The sequence below is a fragment of the Solanum pennellii genome, chromosome 1 (assembly GCF_001406875.1).
Source record: "Solanum pennellii chromosome 1, SPENNV200".
Classification (NCBI taxonomy): Eukaryota; Viridiplantae; Streptophyta; class Magnoliopsida; order Solanales; family Solanaceae; genus Solanum; species Solanum pennellii.
Genome location: NC_028637.1, coordinates 105,068,948 through 105,083,542, shown reverse-complemented (window position 1 = coordinate 105,083,542; position 14,595 = coordinate 105,068,948). Strand labels below are relative to the sequence as shown.

Genomic DNA, 14,595 nt, shown 5'->3' with positions numbered 1-14,595 from the left:
TTTTTTTCAAAAGTTAAATTAAAAGTGTTTTGTTATAACAATTTATTATGAATTAGTTGTTTACTTTAATATCAAAAGAAATTTTTCGAATAAATTTAAGGAATTGACTGAATATTACGCGTATAAATCATAAAAAAAATCTTACATATAAATGTAATTACGATTTTTGGTGAAATCGGTATCCGGGGCACCACTTTAATCTACGTGTACAAAACACATATAATCCATATTACAAAATAATATAAGTTTTATTGATAAATCATATATTTATCATATATTTAATACATTTATAATATATTATATTTATTTATGATTCACTTTAATCCATACTGCAATATTATTATAGTATTGCTATAAATAATAATTAATAAAAAATATTACTAAAGTTAATAATTATTTATTAAAAAAAATTCACCCAAATAATCTTATTAACATGTTATATCAAAAAGTAATCTTGTTTTCAAGTCTCAAGGCGAGACAACTCTGTCGAGATTAAATTAAATTAAATAAATTAAAAATTGACCCCTGTTAGAATTCACTTTTCTTCTATTTTTATGATTTACATTGCTTCATAACTTTATTTATTTATTTTGAAAATTGAGTTGCCAATTAATTTTCAAAAATTTAAAAACCATTATTAGCGGTGATTCAAAAATTCTTATATATAATATCAAATAAATGATAAGGCTTCCGATGATTTCTCGATGAAAGGTGTAAGACAATTTTTGTAAAAAAATAATCTAGAAATGTAATTACCTATCGTTTCCAGATTTCAAACAATTCGCGGCTTAGTGTTACTTTAAAGGGAAAATTATGCAACTAAATAAATTTATACTACATAATTACATTGCTAAAATTATCACTCGCGACTAACATTATACATAAATTACGTGGGCTGACTTTGAGTTTATATAATTAGTCATGTTTGTATATGTATAATTCGCCAAGGTATACAAATAAATATGTATAATATACAATTTTTTAACCTATATATACATATACAACTCACCTCTCTCTCACTCTCTGCCCTCTCTCCTCCCTCTCTCAATCTCACTCGCCTCTCTCCTCCCTCTCCCAATCTCACTTGCCATTTATACAGATGTACATGTATAATATACAGTTATATACAATTATATACATATAGAATTCACCTCTCTCCCACTCTCTTCCCTCTCTCGCTCGGCTCTCTCCTCCCTCTCTAGATCTCGTTCGCCTCTCTTCTCTCTCTCCTAGTGTGGCTCACCTGTCTCCTTCCTCTCCCAATCTCTCTTGCCATATATACAAATACATATGTGTAATATACAATTTTCAAACCATTATACATATACAGTTCACTTGTTTCCCACTTTTCCCCCCTCTCTCGCCTCTCTCCTCTCTCTTCCAGTCTCGCTCGCCTCTCTCCTCCATATAACCTGTAAATACAAATTGTAATTATAAAACTATAGCTATAGAAAATAATTAATTATTTTAAAGTAGTTTGTGAAAGTTTCCCTACTTTATATTGCAAATAAGAGTTGAAGCCTTAATGGGGGTGAGTAAATGACATATATAGACATCTGTTAATAACTATTAGCAACTTATAGCCCAACATTAATAAGCATTAAATAGCCAAAAAAATATTAGCACAAATTGTCCCGAAACTAATTTGGCTTATTAAAGGATATTTTTCCTCTCCATTTTGAAACTAACCGTTAATAAAAAACATAAATTAATAGACATGGGTTTTATTTGTTCATGGTACTATAACTATTGAATTGATAAAAATGGTGATTCATTTATCTATGAAATTTATCAATTCCAAAATTAGTGTATCAAAAAAAAAAATTAACGCATTTCAATAACAAATAGAGAAAAATAAATGACATCGTTGAAAACTTTGATTTACCAAGCGAAGAATGTCATAGTACAAATTTATTCAATAAAAGGGGAGGTTATTATAATAAATATTGATTTCAACCCATCTAAATTTCGATAAATTCATCAATTTCTTTGAATTTCATCTAAGTTAATAACGATTCAGCATCGATATTGATATGCATCAAATTAGAAAAATAAATATTTATTTCAATGGATTCAATTGATATCAAAAATGTCGATACTTCTATTAATTTCTTTGAATTTCATTATAAGATTGATGAAGCTTCAGTAGCGGTTCTAACATAAAATAATATGGAATTATGAGTATGTATGAATATATGAAAGAAACACTCAAGAGTATATATGAAAGAAAAATTTATGAGAGAACAATGGATAAATATACAATTATATCTTCCATAATTAAATAGAGAAAATTAAGGGGAAGCATAGAAAATTAAGGAGAAAAAAGAGAAGAACTTATCGAGATATTTAAAAGGAGAAAAAATAGACGAGAAAAGAAAGAACACTACTTTAAATTGTTAATAGAAAAATAAGGAGAGAAAAAATAGGAGCAATAAAGCAGTAAAAAAGGAAATGGGTGAGAGAAAAATCAGTGTTTTTTAATGCTTTTCAAAAGACGTGGCTTTTGAACGTCAAATATATATATTAAAAAATACTTTTTTTGCCACTAAATTAAAGGACAACTTTCACAGCAAATATAAAATTCATATTTGTATGGCATAACAAAATTTGCATATTTGCACTCAATAGCAAATATATAAATGTATAATTCGCTATACATATACAATTAAAACGAATTATATAGAACGAATTGTATAAAACGAGAAAGAGAAAGAGACTTGGACAGAGAATTGAATAAAGAGAAGTGTATAAATCGAATTGTATAATTATAAGTGTATAGAACGATTATATACAATTTGAATTTGGATAAAAATGAATCTTCCGCTTAATGAGTGGGTCCGAACCAAATGACAAAAATCGTACAAAATTTGCTACGAAATATAAATATTTTAAACAGTAGCTATAGAATTTATTTTAATTTAAATATTTGCTATTATGTTCAATTTTTCATAAATTAAAAATAGGCTACTTATTGCTAATTGGGAAAAGGGTCTGATATATCCCTCAACTTTGTCATTTAGAGCTGATATACCCCTCGTTATAAAAGTGGCTCATATATACCCCTACTTATAAAAAAATGGCTCACATATACCCTTTTCCTCTAACGGAAATGAAAAAAAAAATTAATCTAAATTTTTATTATTTTTTTTAAAAAAAATATAATCCCATATGAGTAAATTTAATCCTCGTCAAACATATTTTTTTTAACTTTTTTTTGTTTCAATGACTAATTTATAATTATTATTTTGATAATCAAATTTATTTATGTTTCACTAATATTCTTGTAAAACTTATTGTAGATGACCAAATTTTTTCTTCAAATACGAAATTAAATTACAATACACACAAGAAAAATAGTTTAATTTTTTTTCTTTAAACTAAGGAATGAAAGAGAAAAAAAAGAATAACAAACTCAAATAATTATAATAAAAGAAGTCAAAAAATAATTTACGTATGAAAAAAATTAAAATATACCTTGAACTATGATAGAAGAATCATATATATCCCTAAATAATTTTTTTTAAAAAAATTAGAAGTAACAAATATAAATTTAAAACTAATTTTTTCTTCCGTTAAATGAATGGTATATGTGAGCCATTTTGAAACTGCAGGGGTATATGTGAACCGTTTGTATAACGGTAAGGGCATATATGAGTCATTTTTTAACGAGGGGTATATCAGCTCCAAATGACAAAGTTGAAGGGTATATTAGACCCTTTTCCCTTGCTAATTTAATCTACAAATAATCTTGATGTGTCATAATTTCATAAATGTTATTAAGCGCGCTAATTATTGTCCTTTTTAAAGTATAAATAAGAGAAATTCAAAGTAGGGCGTTAGGCCCATTTCTGCCTCAATGTGAGAGTAAAGTCCATTAAAAAAATGATACGTGTATATATACAATTTGTTCAATTTTGCATAAATTTATTTATATAATTGGATAACATGTATATAAAACATTTGTTGAAATTTGTATATATACATGTTTTTTTGTATAAGTGTATATGTGGAATCTAAATGCAAATTTCTCTCTCTCGCTTTATATGGCATAAATTATACATTGTAATTTGTATAATATGTTTTTCTATAAAACGAGAAAGAGAGAAAGACAAAAGAGAACTGGGCAGGAGAAGATCTATATGTATAATTTATAAGTGTTATAAGACGAGAATATATGTATTTGTATTTGTATATACATTTGTCTCTCGCTTTATACAAACACAAATGCATTTTATATATTTGCATACCGAATGAATAATTGTATACCAAAAATGGCTTATTGTATACCGAATCAAATGATAAAAAAATAAGATGTTTGTTGCGAATTACAAATAAAATAAAATATGACTATAACATTTAATTTAAAATAATAATTTGCTATTTTATACAAATTTTTCAAAAAAGAAAAAGATTAGTAATTAGTAGGTACACTCAATATTCAAATTTAAACAAATATTGATTAAAGGAAGCTTCATGACTTTATTCTTAAAATATATATCTAGCCAAATTTTAAATCAGATTTAATTTTAAGCCATAAATTTTATTGAGCCGCTTTTGATAATAGCTAACATATCCTTTACTTCTTATTAAAGATATTCTTGCTTAAACAAAACTCTTATTGGTTCTCCTCTTTCTTGTCTCACCAGCTTAATTCCCATACAATTCCACCTATATATATATTTATATATTTTAAATTATCCCTAGCTATTTCCTCATCCTCTAATCTTGATATAATCACCAAGAAAAAAAATGAATCATTTCTCTAGATTTATTTTCTTGGCCACTTATTTTATTTACTTATCTCATATTGCATTAGCTTCTATAGTTTCTACAGGAGATTACAATAAAGATTTCTACGTAACATATTCACCTAACCATATAAACACTTCTGCTGATGGCCGTACAAGAAGCTTGATATTTGACAAGGAATCTGGTAATTATTAATTAATTAATTAATTCAAATGCAAATTTTTATATATTTATTTAGTTTGGCTACGAACACAATGTTAATTAATTTGATGAATACTTTTTCGTTTGATTAACTTGTTAATCAGGTACAGAGATTGCTTCAAAGGATATGTACTTATTTGGTCAATTTGACATGAAAATTAAGTTGATACCAGGAAATTCAGCAGGCACTGTTGTAGCATTTTATGTAAGCATAAAAAATGATTAATTATCAAAAATTTCTTCAGATTTTTTTTTATGATATTGGAATTACGTATATATGCAGTTAGCTTCGGGTCAACCGAATCGCGATGAGATAGATTTTGAATTTCTGGGGAATGTAGATGGAAAACCTTATACTCTTCAAACAAATGTTTATGTTGATGGATTCGACGATAGAGAACAGAGAATCAATTTGTGGTTTGATCCAACGCAAGACTACCATACTTATTCTATTCTGTGGAACCTTCACCAAATTGTGTAAGCCATCTGATCTTTTAAATTCTTATCACTGAAATTGGTGATCTAACGTCAAATTTTAGTAAGCGTTCTTAAATATATCCGATAAAAGTACAATAATTTTTGTGTGCATCTCATATACTTCACATGTGCATTTTGTGTGTCACACGTGTACCTCGTGTCAATTGACTATTTTTCGATTTTTGGGCAGGTTCATGGTAGATTGGGTACCTATTAGAACATACAGAAACCATGCAGATAAAGGAGCTAAATATCCACATTGGCAGCCAATGGAACTCAAAATGAGCCTATGGAATGGAGAAGATTGGGCAACAGATGGTGGAAAAACAAAAATTGATTGGTCAAAATCACCCTTTGTGGTCACATTGGGAAATTATAAAATTGATGCTTGTGTTTGGAAAGGGAATGCAAGATTTTGCAGAGTAGAAAGTGAAAATCATTGGTGGAATAAGGGGCAATCTAGTACTTTGACATGGACACAAAGAAGATTGTTTAAATGGGTTAGAAAGTATCATTTGACATATGATTATTGTATGGATAATCAACGGTTTCAAAATAATATGCCTATAGAGTGCTCTCTACCAAAATATTAAATATGGGCTAAATTTGACGTCTCATGCGATTACGTGAAAAGATTCTTTTCTTTTTAACTTAATATGTATTCTTATTGTTTGTCCTTTGCATTAAATCAAACCATGGATCAAAGTATCTTTATCTTATGAAGCAAAGTGATGGTTTTTACTTTTAATTATAAGTACAACTTTTCCTAATTTCGTGTAATGCACACTTTTCTGTTTTCATCTTTATAAGTCATTTCGAGAATGTTTTTGTTGGCTTCTAATGAAGGAAATATTATTTAATTTTTTTATTTTTTTGGGTGGGATGCAACTAGGTTTATTAGTTTACATTATCGGTTGTAAATTCACATAAAAGTTTTTTTTAAGATGTGCATTTTGCAATCGCAGAATTATATAACCTACTATAACAAAATAGGTTTTGACCAAACTAAGCCATTATATAAAGTCATTCACCAAAATAATATGTTTTTCTAAAATTTTACAAAACTAGTATAAACGTATTTCACAGTAACGTTTTAGGATATATTTTATTTTTTAAAAGTAGATGGCGTCAGATTGATATACGTTACTCATAGTAACGTTTTACTCCTAAAATGTCACTAAAAATAATGTTTTAGGAGTAAAACGTTACTTACAGTAACGTATATCAACATAATGCTGTTAGTTTTAAAAAAAATAAAATATACCCTAAAACGTTACTGTGAAATACGTTTATACTAGTTTTGTAAAAAAAAAATTAGAAAAATGTATAACTTTGGTAAATTGTTTTATATAATGGCTTAGTTTGGTTAAAAATTCACAAAATATAATAACTTGAAAATATAAAATTTTCTTACATGTGTATAAATTAAACTCAAAAAAAAGTTATATATTGATGTAACAGGTCATCTTTAATTTTAACGGAATGACCAAATATGTCATACATAAAACAATCTTAAACAACAATTACAAGAAAATAATTCGTGTAATTTATTGGTGCAACGAAACATAAATATAGAGATCATGCATACCTCTATAAAGTACGCACGTACGTAGCTTATTATTCATATACTACTAGTTTTCTTATTTGATTATAAAACTTGATGTAAGTCAATATAATTAGTATGGGCGTTGGCCAATGTAATTGCCTGGAGGATTATAGTTGCATGTAACAAACCACCAGCCATTGGTACACTGAACTCGAGCACAACCAAGTTGAATGGAGTTTTTCCAGACTACTTGAGTATAATGTCGACATTCTTTTCCAGCAGTGCAACTATTACTATTATAATCATAGTACGGTTTTTCTCCCACCCACAAGTTAACAGCAGCAGTGCCAGTCATGAAAGAACCACTTCCCTTAGCAATATTTTCGCCGTAAGGACCATTAGAGTGGACAAGATTGCAATCACTAATTCTTTGATTAGCATAATTTTGTGCATAATTTTCAAGAGTTGTGTTCCATGTTATTGCACCAACACCAACTTGAGATCGAGCTGAATTGTGAGTGTTGAGATAGTCTGTTTGGGAATTTTGGGCTTCACAATAATAAGGTAAAACAAATGCCAAAATGATGAAACAAATTACAACATTAGAAGATTTGAATAATGCCATTTTTAATTTGAAGAGATTGATGAGAATGGAATTGGATAGGTTGGATATTTATAGGTGAAAATGTGAGTATTTTGCTTCATGAAATTAGGAATTGCATGTGTAAAGTAAAAATAAATTTAGCGTTTTCAAGCAACTCGTTATGCATCTCCCTTGAAAATGCTTTAACCTTAAGATATTCGTATAGTACTAGTAGCTATTTATTTTGTATAATTTATTACATAGTGGTAAGAGTTAATTACATTATTTTTCTATTCTTTTTAAATTAAAATATCCATTAAAATTTATGTATTTTTGGACACATCACTGAACTTTTAGATACATTACTAGACAGTAGAATACATAGGGGAGAGATGTATGAGAGGGGAGGGATGTATCAGAGAGGGGATAGGAGATCCGAATACATAGGGGAGGAATATATCATCTCAGCTGGATATATATGAATGTGATGTATTCGAAAGGGTAGGGATGTATCAGAGAGAGATAAAGATTTATTAGTGATAGGAAAGTGATGTATCCGTTTTCGAATTTTTTAAAATGATAAGAAACTTTAGAGATTATGATAAAATAACATGTGTATTTGAATAATTTTTCCTTATTTAAAAAAAGATATAAATTATATGTATAAATAAATGTTAAAGATTTATACACTATTCATATAATTTTACATGTTGTAATTGGTAATTTACCATGTTTTGCAGGTTATCAATCAGTTTATATTTTGTAATCGCCATAAAAATGTACTTATTCACTACATCAAAAATAATTTATGGTGACAATAAATTAATAGCTTAAATACTGCTAAACATGTAATTTTAGCAATAATTAACACTCTTTGTAAGTATTCTTAAAGCCTATATATAGCGATAGTGGATCTAATTAATAACAATTCACTCTTTATTAATATATATATTTATTGCCGCTAAAAATTATTTTTTATGGTAAGAACCATTGACTAATTTCTCATAACTTGATCGTAATTATTAAGTTGTCATGAATGTATACTAGCAAGTTAAACTCATAAATAAATGGAATATAAAGCAACTAGATAATTACTTGGGTTACATATATAATAACGCCTTTACCAAAAGAAGCAATCACGTATTGCTTAAGTTAAGACAAATGAATATGAACTGGTCTTTACTCGATTAATTACACCCTTCGATGTATCATACATCTTGTCTGTTTTTATGTATAGTTATAGATACAACTGTATTATATATTATCCACCACTAGCAAATTGATTAATAGTTTTATTTTGTTTCTTTTTTAATATTATCCCATTACATTTAAAATTTCAAAGATCGTTTCAGACCTTAGTTACATTGACAATTTGAAAGATTTTAGTACTCAAATTAAGAGGATATATGGACCCTGCCATTAAATAATATACTGCACATATCCCGGCCTGAATAAATCTGCTTATTTGGGAAGCTTGAAAAATATCGATAGGTCGGCTCGTGGGCGAATAAAAATTAATTAAAAAATATAATATAATATTAAAATTTAAAAATAAAAAGAGTCCAAAATCAAAACAATTAGTTTAATATTTCTATTTAGATATTTATATTTTTAGTTGAAATTTTTTTTAATAAATAACAAGAAAAATGCACAAGTACCTCCTAGACTATGACCAAAATCCCAGAGACACACCTTAACTAAACTAAGGTCCTATTACCCCCTAATTTTTTTTTTTGTAATTTTATACACCTTTTGTCTTAGAAAAATATTTTATTTTATTTTATTATAGAAATTTATTATTGTTATCGATCTAATATTTTCTTATTTTTTGAAACCGTGCTAAATATTATATCATGGGAATGCAATTCAAATATATTGATTAATTTATGAAAGTAAAAGATGTATTAAGTTAATATGAATAAAGGAAATTATAATGACAAGCATGTAACTAAATATTAATTAAATAAAAAAATAACTTTTATGAGTTGGTTTGACTTAGTTGAATTAAGATAGTGAGTCTTATTTTTTAGTCTGAATAGTGTTAAGGGTGTGTTACAGATCTGATTCATTCAGATATATCCAGACCCATTAAGAGACTTATAATAAAATAAAACAAACGAACTTAATGAACTGAATCTGAATAATTAAGATTCAGTTCTTAAAAACAAATACATGAGGCAAATTTGAATGATTAAGATTCAAACCCATTAAGTGCAAACAAATGAGGCCTAACATAATGTAATATTATTTTGTCGATATTTATGATAATATTTTTAAATTATAATTTATAATTTAATTTAATAATTATAAAAAAATATATAATTTTTTTAAAAGTGGACTGACCCGGCAAGCCTGTAGCCCAATTATAAAAAAAATATAATTTTTTAAAAAGTGAACTAGTCCGACAAGCCTTTAGCCCATATATATGCAACATACACACATCCAATAAAGCCCTTAAAATACACTGTGAATTGTGATACACATAGCAACAAAAAAAGACGCATTTATATAAGTTTAGAGTACATATTTCCCAAGTCACATAAGCATAGACTGGATTTTATTTTCCTCGACAATCGATCACTTTATTCATTCATGTTTTGATCATGTAACTTATAATTAGACATCATTTGGAAGTTCCAACTTGGAATCAAAAGCCGGTTGATTTTCAAGATCACCATATGGACGTTGTCCTCTCCAGTTACCTGGTGGATCATAATTACAAGTTATAAAGTACCACCCGTTGTTGCACCTGACCCTAGCACAACCAAGACGTACTGAGTTACGCCACACCACCTGAGTATAGTGTCCACATACTTTACCAGCTTGACAACTATTTGAGTTGTAATTGTACCATTGCTTCTCATCAACCCACATCTTCACAGCACCAGCCGCGTTGAGCTGGGGGAAACCGGCAGCTAGGTTTTCACCGTAAGGTCCACCAGAGTGTTGCATCCTACAGTCCCCAGCTCTTTGATTGGCGTAATTTTGGGCAAAGGCCGCTAGCCTATTGTCCCATGTCATAGGACCGACTCCAACTTGTCTACGAGCTTTATTGTGAGGGTTAAGATAATCTTGAGGGGAGTTTTGAGCTTGTGATGAGTGAAATATAGCAAAGGTAAGGAAACAAATGATTAAAGCAATATTGGAGTATTCCATTATTGTGTTTTTGGTGAGAATTAAGGAATAGTTTGGATTGGTTTAAATAGGGTATAGGAGTTGAATAGTCTACAATTTTGTGAAAGATATAAAAGAATTGAAATGTGCTAACTTGTTAGCAGACTCTATCGGATTATTTGGAAAAAAATTGTATATAAGATTAGGTTGTGAAAGTCAGAGAATGACATGTCACATCATACAACTATTCGCTTAAATAATAAGAGCCGCCACTCGTTATTCTTGATGAAAAAACATTTAGGTTCGTTCGGTAGCCGCTTAGTATTATGTAAGTATTAGCCAGAAACATATAGAGATTAATTATGAGTGAATCTATACGTTATTTATGTTGGTATAAGTTATGCGAAGATTAATTATATATGTGTTAAAAAATCAAAAATTCTACGTACATTAATTATTAATGAGATTGGTGCACTACCTATAAGGCTTGACAAGTCTCCTCTCTCCAAGAGGTAGGGCATGAGTTAAACTTAATTGTTTCATCTGCTCTCATCCTAAAATAAATACATATATAAATTCCTTTATAATTTAGATATATATTAATTACGCAAACTTTTAAATTGTCAATCAACTTATATTAATACCATACGTAAATAACTTATTTCACGTCTTCCAACCATACATATAATTTGTTTCTTATTACTTAAACTAACTTCTTTTTTTCGGTCGATTAAATCATTACAATATCTTATTATCTGCTATATATAGATGTCATCAATTTCTTCTCGTGTTTTTTTCCTTTTTTTTGTTAAAGGTTAGATGGAACAGAATATTTCACTTGCCTGACTCATTTTTACTGTTATATTCGAGAGTTATTCTACTTTCTTTTTTAATCAATATAAAAAAATAATTATATATTTTATATTTAATATTAATTTTAAAATAATTTATGATCACACCATATTTATAATTTATTTTAAACTATAATATCACATCAATTGGGAAAGGGATGTGACCTAAGTCATATTTTATGATAAGTTTCGACATTGTTAAATCTTAAAACAACTACATGATGTTAAGAGCAGCCTCCGTAAAGTGATTTTGCAACTACTTTATATCAGAAACGTAAAAGCCGCCATTTAATAATAATAATAATAATAACAGTAATAATAATAAATAAATAAATAAAAGCTTTAGGATGTGACAAGTATATAGTACTTTGACCCATTAAAACAATTTTTTTTTTATAATAATGGGATTAATATGGTTTTTTCTTGGTCTATCCATTATCCATTAAAGATTTTTTTTCCTTAATTGATCAAACTAGATTAATTTCTAAGAAAAATCGATAAAAATATTGCTCATGGAATAAAATTACCCGGTGGATCATCATAAGGACGTTGTCCAATATAATTACCCGATGGATCATAATTGCAAGTTATAAAATACCACCCGTTATTGCATTGAACCTTAGCACAACCAACACGTATCGAATTACGCCAAACAATTTGAGTATAGTGTCCACATATTCCATGTCATATGTCCGACTCCAACTTGTCTACGTGCTTCATTATGAGGAATAAGATAATTTTTGGGACAGTTTTGACCTTGTGAAGAATGAAATATAGCAAAGGTAATTAAACAAGCAATCCAAATGGAGTATTTCATTTTTGAGTTTAAATGAGAACATGGATGGGTTTTAATGGGGAAGAAATAAGAATGTTGAGTTTAATGTTTGTAGGTAGTAAAAGAATTATTAATTGAATGGTTACTAGCTTTTAATTGGCACAATTATTAGCCAATTTTGAAAAGCAATCAATAAATAAATTTAGTAAAGAAATCGTTTTTAATTTTGATGAATATGTATAACGTAACATTTCCTTACTTTGATGTTTCACAATATATATTGAACTCCCTAATTACCAAATCTATTATACGTTACTAGGAGTACTATATAATTCATGAAAAGAAGACGAAAGGTTGGATTTAGTGAGAATATATAATTGATTGGACAATTAAATTTTGTTCTACCTTCTGAAAAAGAAATTTTAACCATAGGATATATACTAGTAAACAATATTCGAGCAATTTAATTTGTTTTTTATCTTGTTTAAATGATCTCTCAATGTTTTCTAAGTCGAGTCTATCATATAGAACTTATATAATGCGGTTTATATATATTTGCAGGGTATTTTACCGTGGGAGTTTATCTAATGTGCACAAAATGCTACTCAAAGAGTGCTCCCCCAAGGGAAGAAAGTTGTGGCAAAAGTTGTAGTGATGGCAAGTTATCTTACAATTCAAAACAATAAATATGTATATTTGTTTGTTCAATTTTACTTATCTATTATTTTAAAAATAGATTTATTTTTTACTTGTTAGTTGTCACTTTTAACGTATTAAAAAAAATAAATCTTTTTACATGTTTTATCTTAGCATCAATAATTAGTTGTTCTCCAAATTGTTTTCACTGAATACTACACATCAATCAAATAACAATAATATGATAAAATAGTTCTATCGTTACTTTTTATTGACGAGATCAAATCTAAATATAACAAATAAAAATTAATGGAGGAAGTATATATTAGTTAAGCACAGCCAGACTCTTCAAAAAAAGATTTTCGATTCCTCTAAAGTTTCATTAACTAATCTCTACTCAGAACCACTATGTAATGGGTTGACTTCTACAAAGACGCCACCATCTCTAATATTCGCATAATAATATATATATCCTGAGTTTTTTTTGGCCCAGTTTCAAAATCCATCAAATGTTGTCCGGCGGCTAAACTAGCAGATTAAAATATAAGGTTGTTGCATTTTGTTGTTATTTTCTGTTTCGATATTTTTGACCCTATGTGCCCGGATTAAAATTATATGAATATCGAAGATCGAGTAATAAATAATAAATCTATCAAGATATGGGACAAAAGATGTATATAATGCCAAACCCCGCATCACCCCGGTGGGCATAACCTGGGTGAGAGGACTAGAATATATCCTCTCTATTTTTTTAAAAAAAAAAGATTTTTTTTAATTTGTTTAGAAAAAAATGATTATTTTTTTTAATAATATTTTAATTTCAATTCTTTCGTGGCATGTCTAAAATTACAAAATAAAAAAATAATTATATATATTTAATATAACTTTAATTAAGATAATTAAATATTACAAGATTCAAGAATTTTCTTTATTTTCTCAATGTTTTAACTAAACTAAGTCATTATATAAAGTCATTCACCAAAATAACATGTTTTTCTAAAATTTTACAAAACTAGTATAAACGTATTCCACAGTAACGTTTTAGGATGTATTTTATTTTTTAAAAGTTGATGGCGTCAGATTGATATACGTTACTCACAGTAACGTTTTACTCCTAAAACGTTATTCATAGTAACGTTTTAGGAGTAAAACGTTACTGAAAATAACGTTTTAGGAGTAAAACTATACTTACAGTAGCATATATCAACCTAATGCTGTTAGTTTTTTAAAAATAAAATATACCCTAAAACATTACCGTGAAATACGTTTATACTAGTTTTGTAAACTTTTAGAAAAATGTATTACTTTGGTAAATTGTTTTATATAATGGCTTAGTTTGGTTAAAAATTCATAACTTCGTGTCAAATCAAACTACATCACTCTTCTTTTTAATCAGATGGAGTATATATATGTATACATTCAAAGTACCAACAGGAATATTTAAAATAAGAATATCATAATAACAAAACACTCTTACATAAACTGATGATTAATCAACTAAGATAAGATATAGCACTGGCCTTAATTAACAATTAAAGCTTTATTCATCGATGATGATCGACTTGATGATCATGAAATCAATTTGGAAGCTCCAACTTGGTGTTGACACCCAATTTTGACCCGCGTCGGTGTAAATTAATTATCGAGCTTCGTGAATTTTTCA

General features: G+C 27.9%; 4 protein-coding genes across 4 annotated transcripts in view; 1 reads left to right on the top strand and 3 right to left on the bottom strand.

Moving 5' to 3' along the window:
* The first annotated feature begins 4,710 nt into the window (after positions 1–4,710).
* LOC107027767 (probable xyloglucan endotransglucosylase/hydrolase protein 10) lies at positions 4,711–6,175 on the top strand. The gene is made up of 4 exons (XM_015228837.2): positions 4,711–4,933; positions 5,055–5,155; positions 5,234–5,427; positions 5,618–6,175. The coding sequence occupies exons 1-4, from the start codon at positions 4,750–4,752 to the stop codon at positions 6,018–6,020; spliced, it is 882 nt and encodes a 293-aa protein (XP_015084323.1). The 5' UTR covers positions 4,711–4,749; the 3' UTR covers positions 6,021–6,175.
* Positions 6,176–6,852: 677 nt separating this feature from the next.
* On the bottom strand, positions 6,853–7,598 carry LOC107029569 (pathogenesis-related leaf protein 6-like). Its single transcript, XM_015231008.2, has one exon. It carries the CDS (start codon positions 7,596–7,598, stop codon positions 7,104–7,106), a length of 495 nt encoding a protein of 164 aa, XP_015086494.1. The 3' UTR covers positions 6,853–7,103.
* A 2,380-nt stretch (positions 7,599–9,978) lies between these two features.
* LOC107012603 (basic form of pathogenesis-related protein 1-like) lies at positions 9,979–10,820 on the bottom strand. The gene has a single exon (XM_015212484.2). The coding sequence runs from the start codon at positions 10,710–10,712 to the stop codon at positions 10,173–10,175; it is 540 nt and encodes a 179-aa protein (XP_015067970.1). The 5' UTR covers positions 10,713–10,820; the 3' UTR covers positions 9,979–10,172.
* A 3,651-nt stretch (positions 10,821–14,471) lies between these two features.
* The window catches only part of LOC107026083 (pathogenesis-related protein 1A1), an 11,040-nt gene continuing 10,916 nt past the window's right edge, over positions 14,472–14,595 (bottom strand). The window contains exon 2 of the mRNA XM_015226934.2: positions 14,472–14,528. Coding sequence (XP_015082420.2) covers positions 14,510–14,528 — 19 coding nt within the window. The 3' untranslated portion in view covers positions 14,472–14,509. The remainder of the gene's footprint in view (positions 14,529–14,595) is intronic.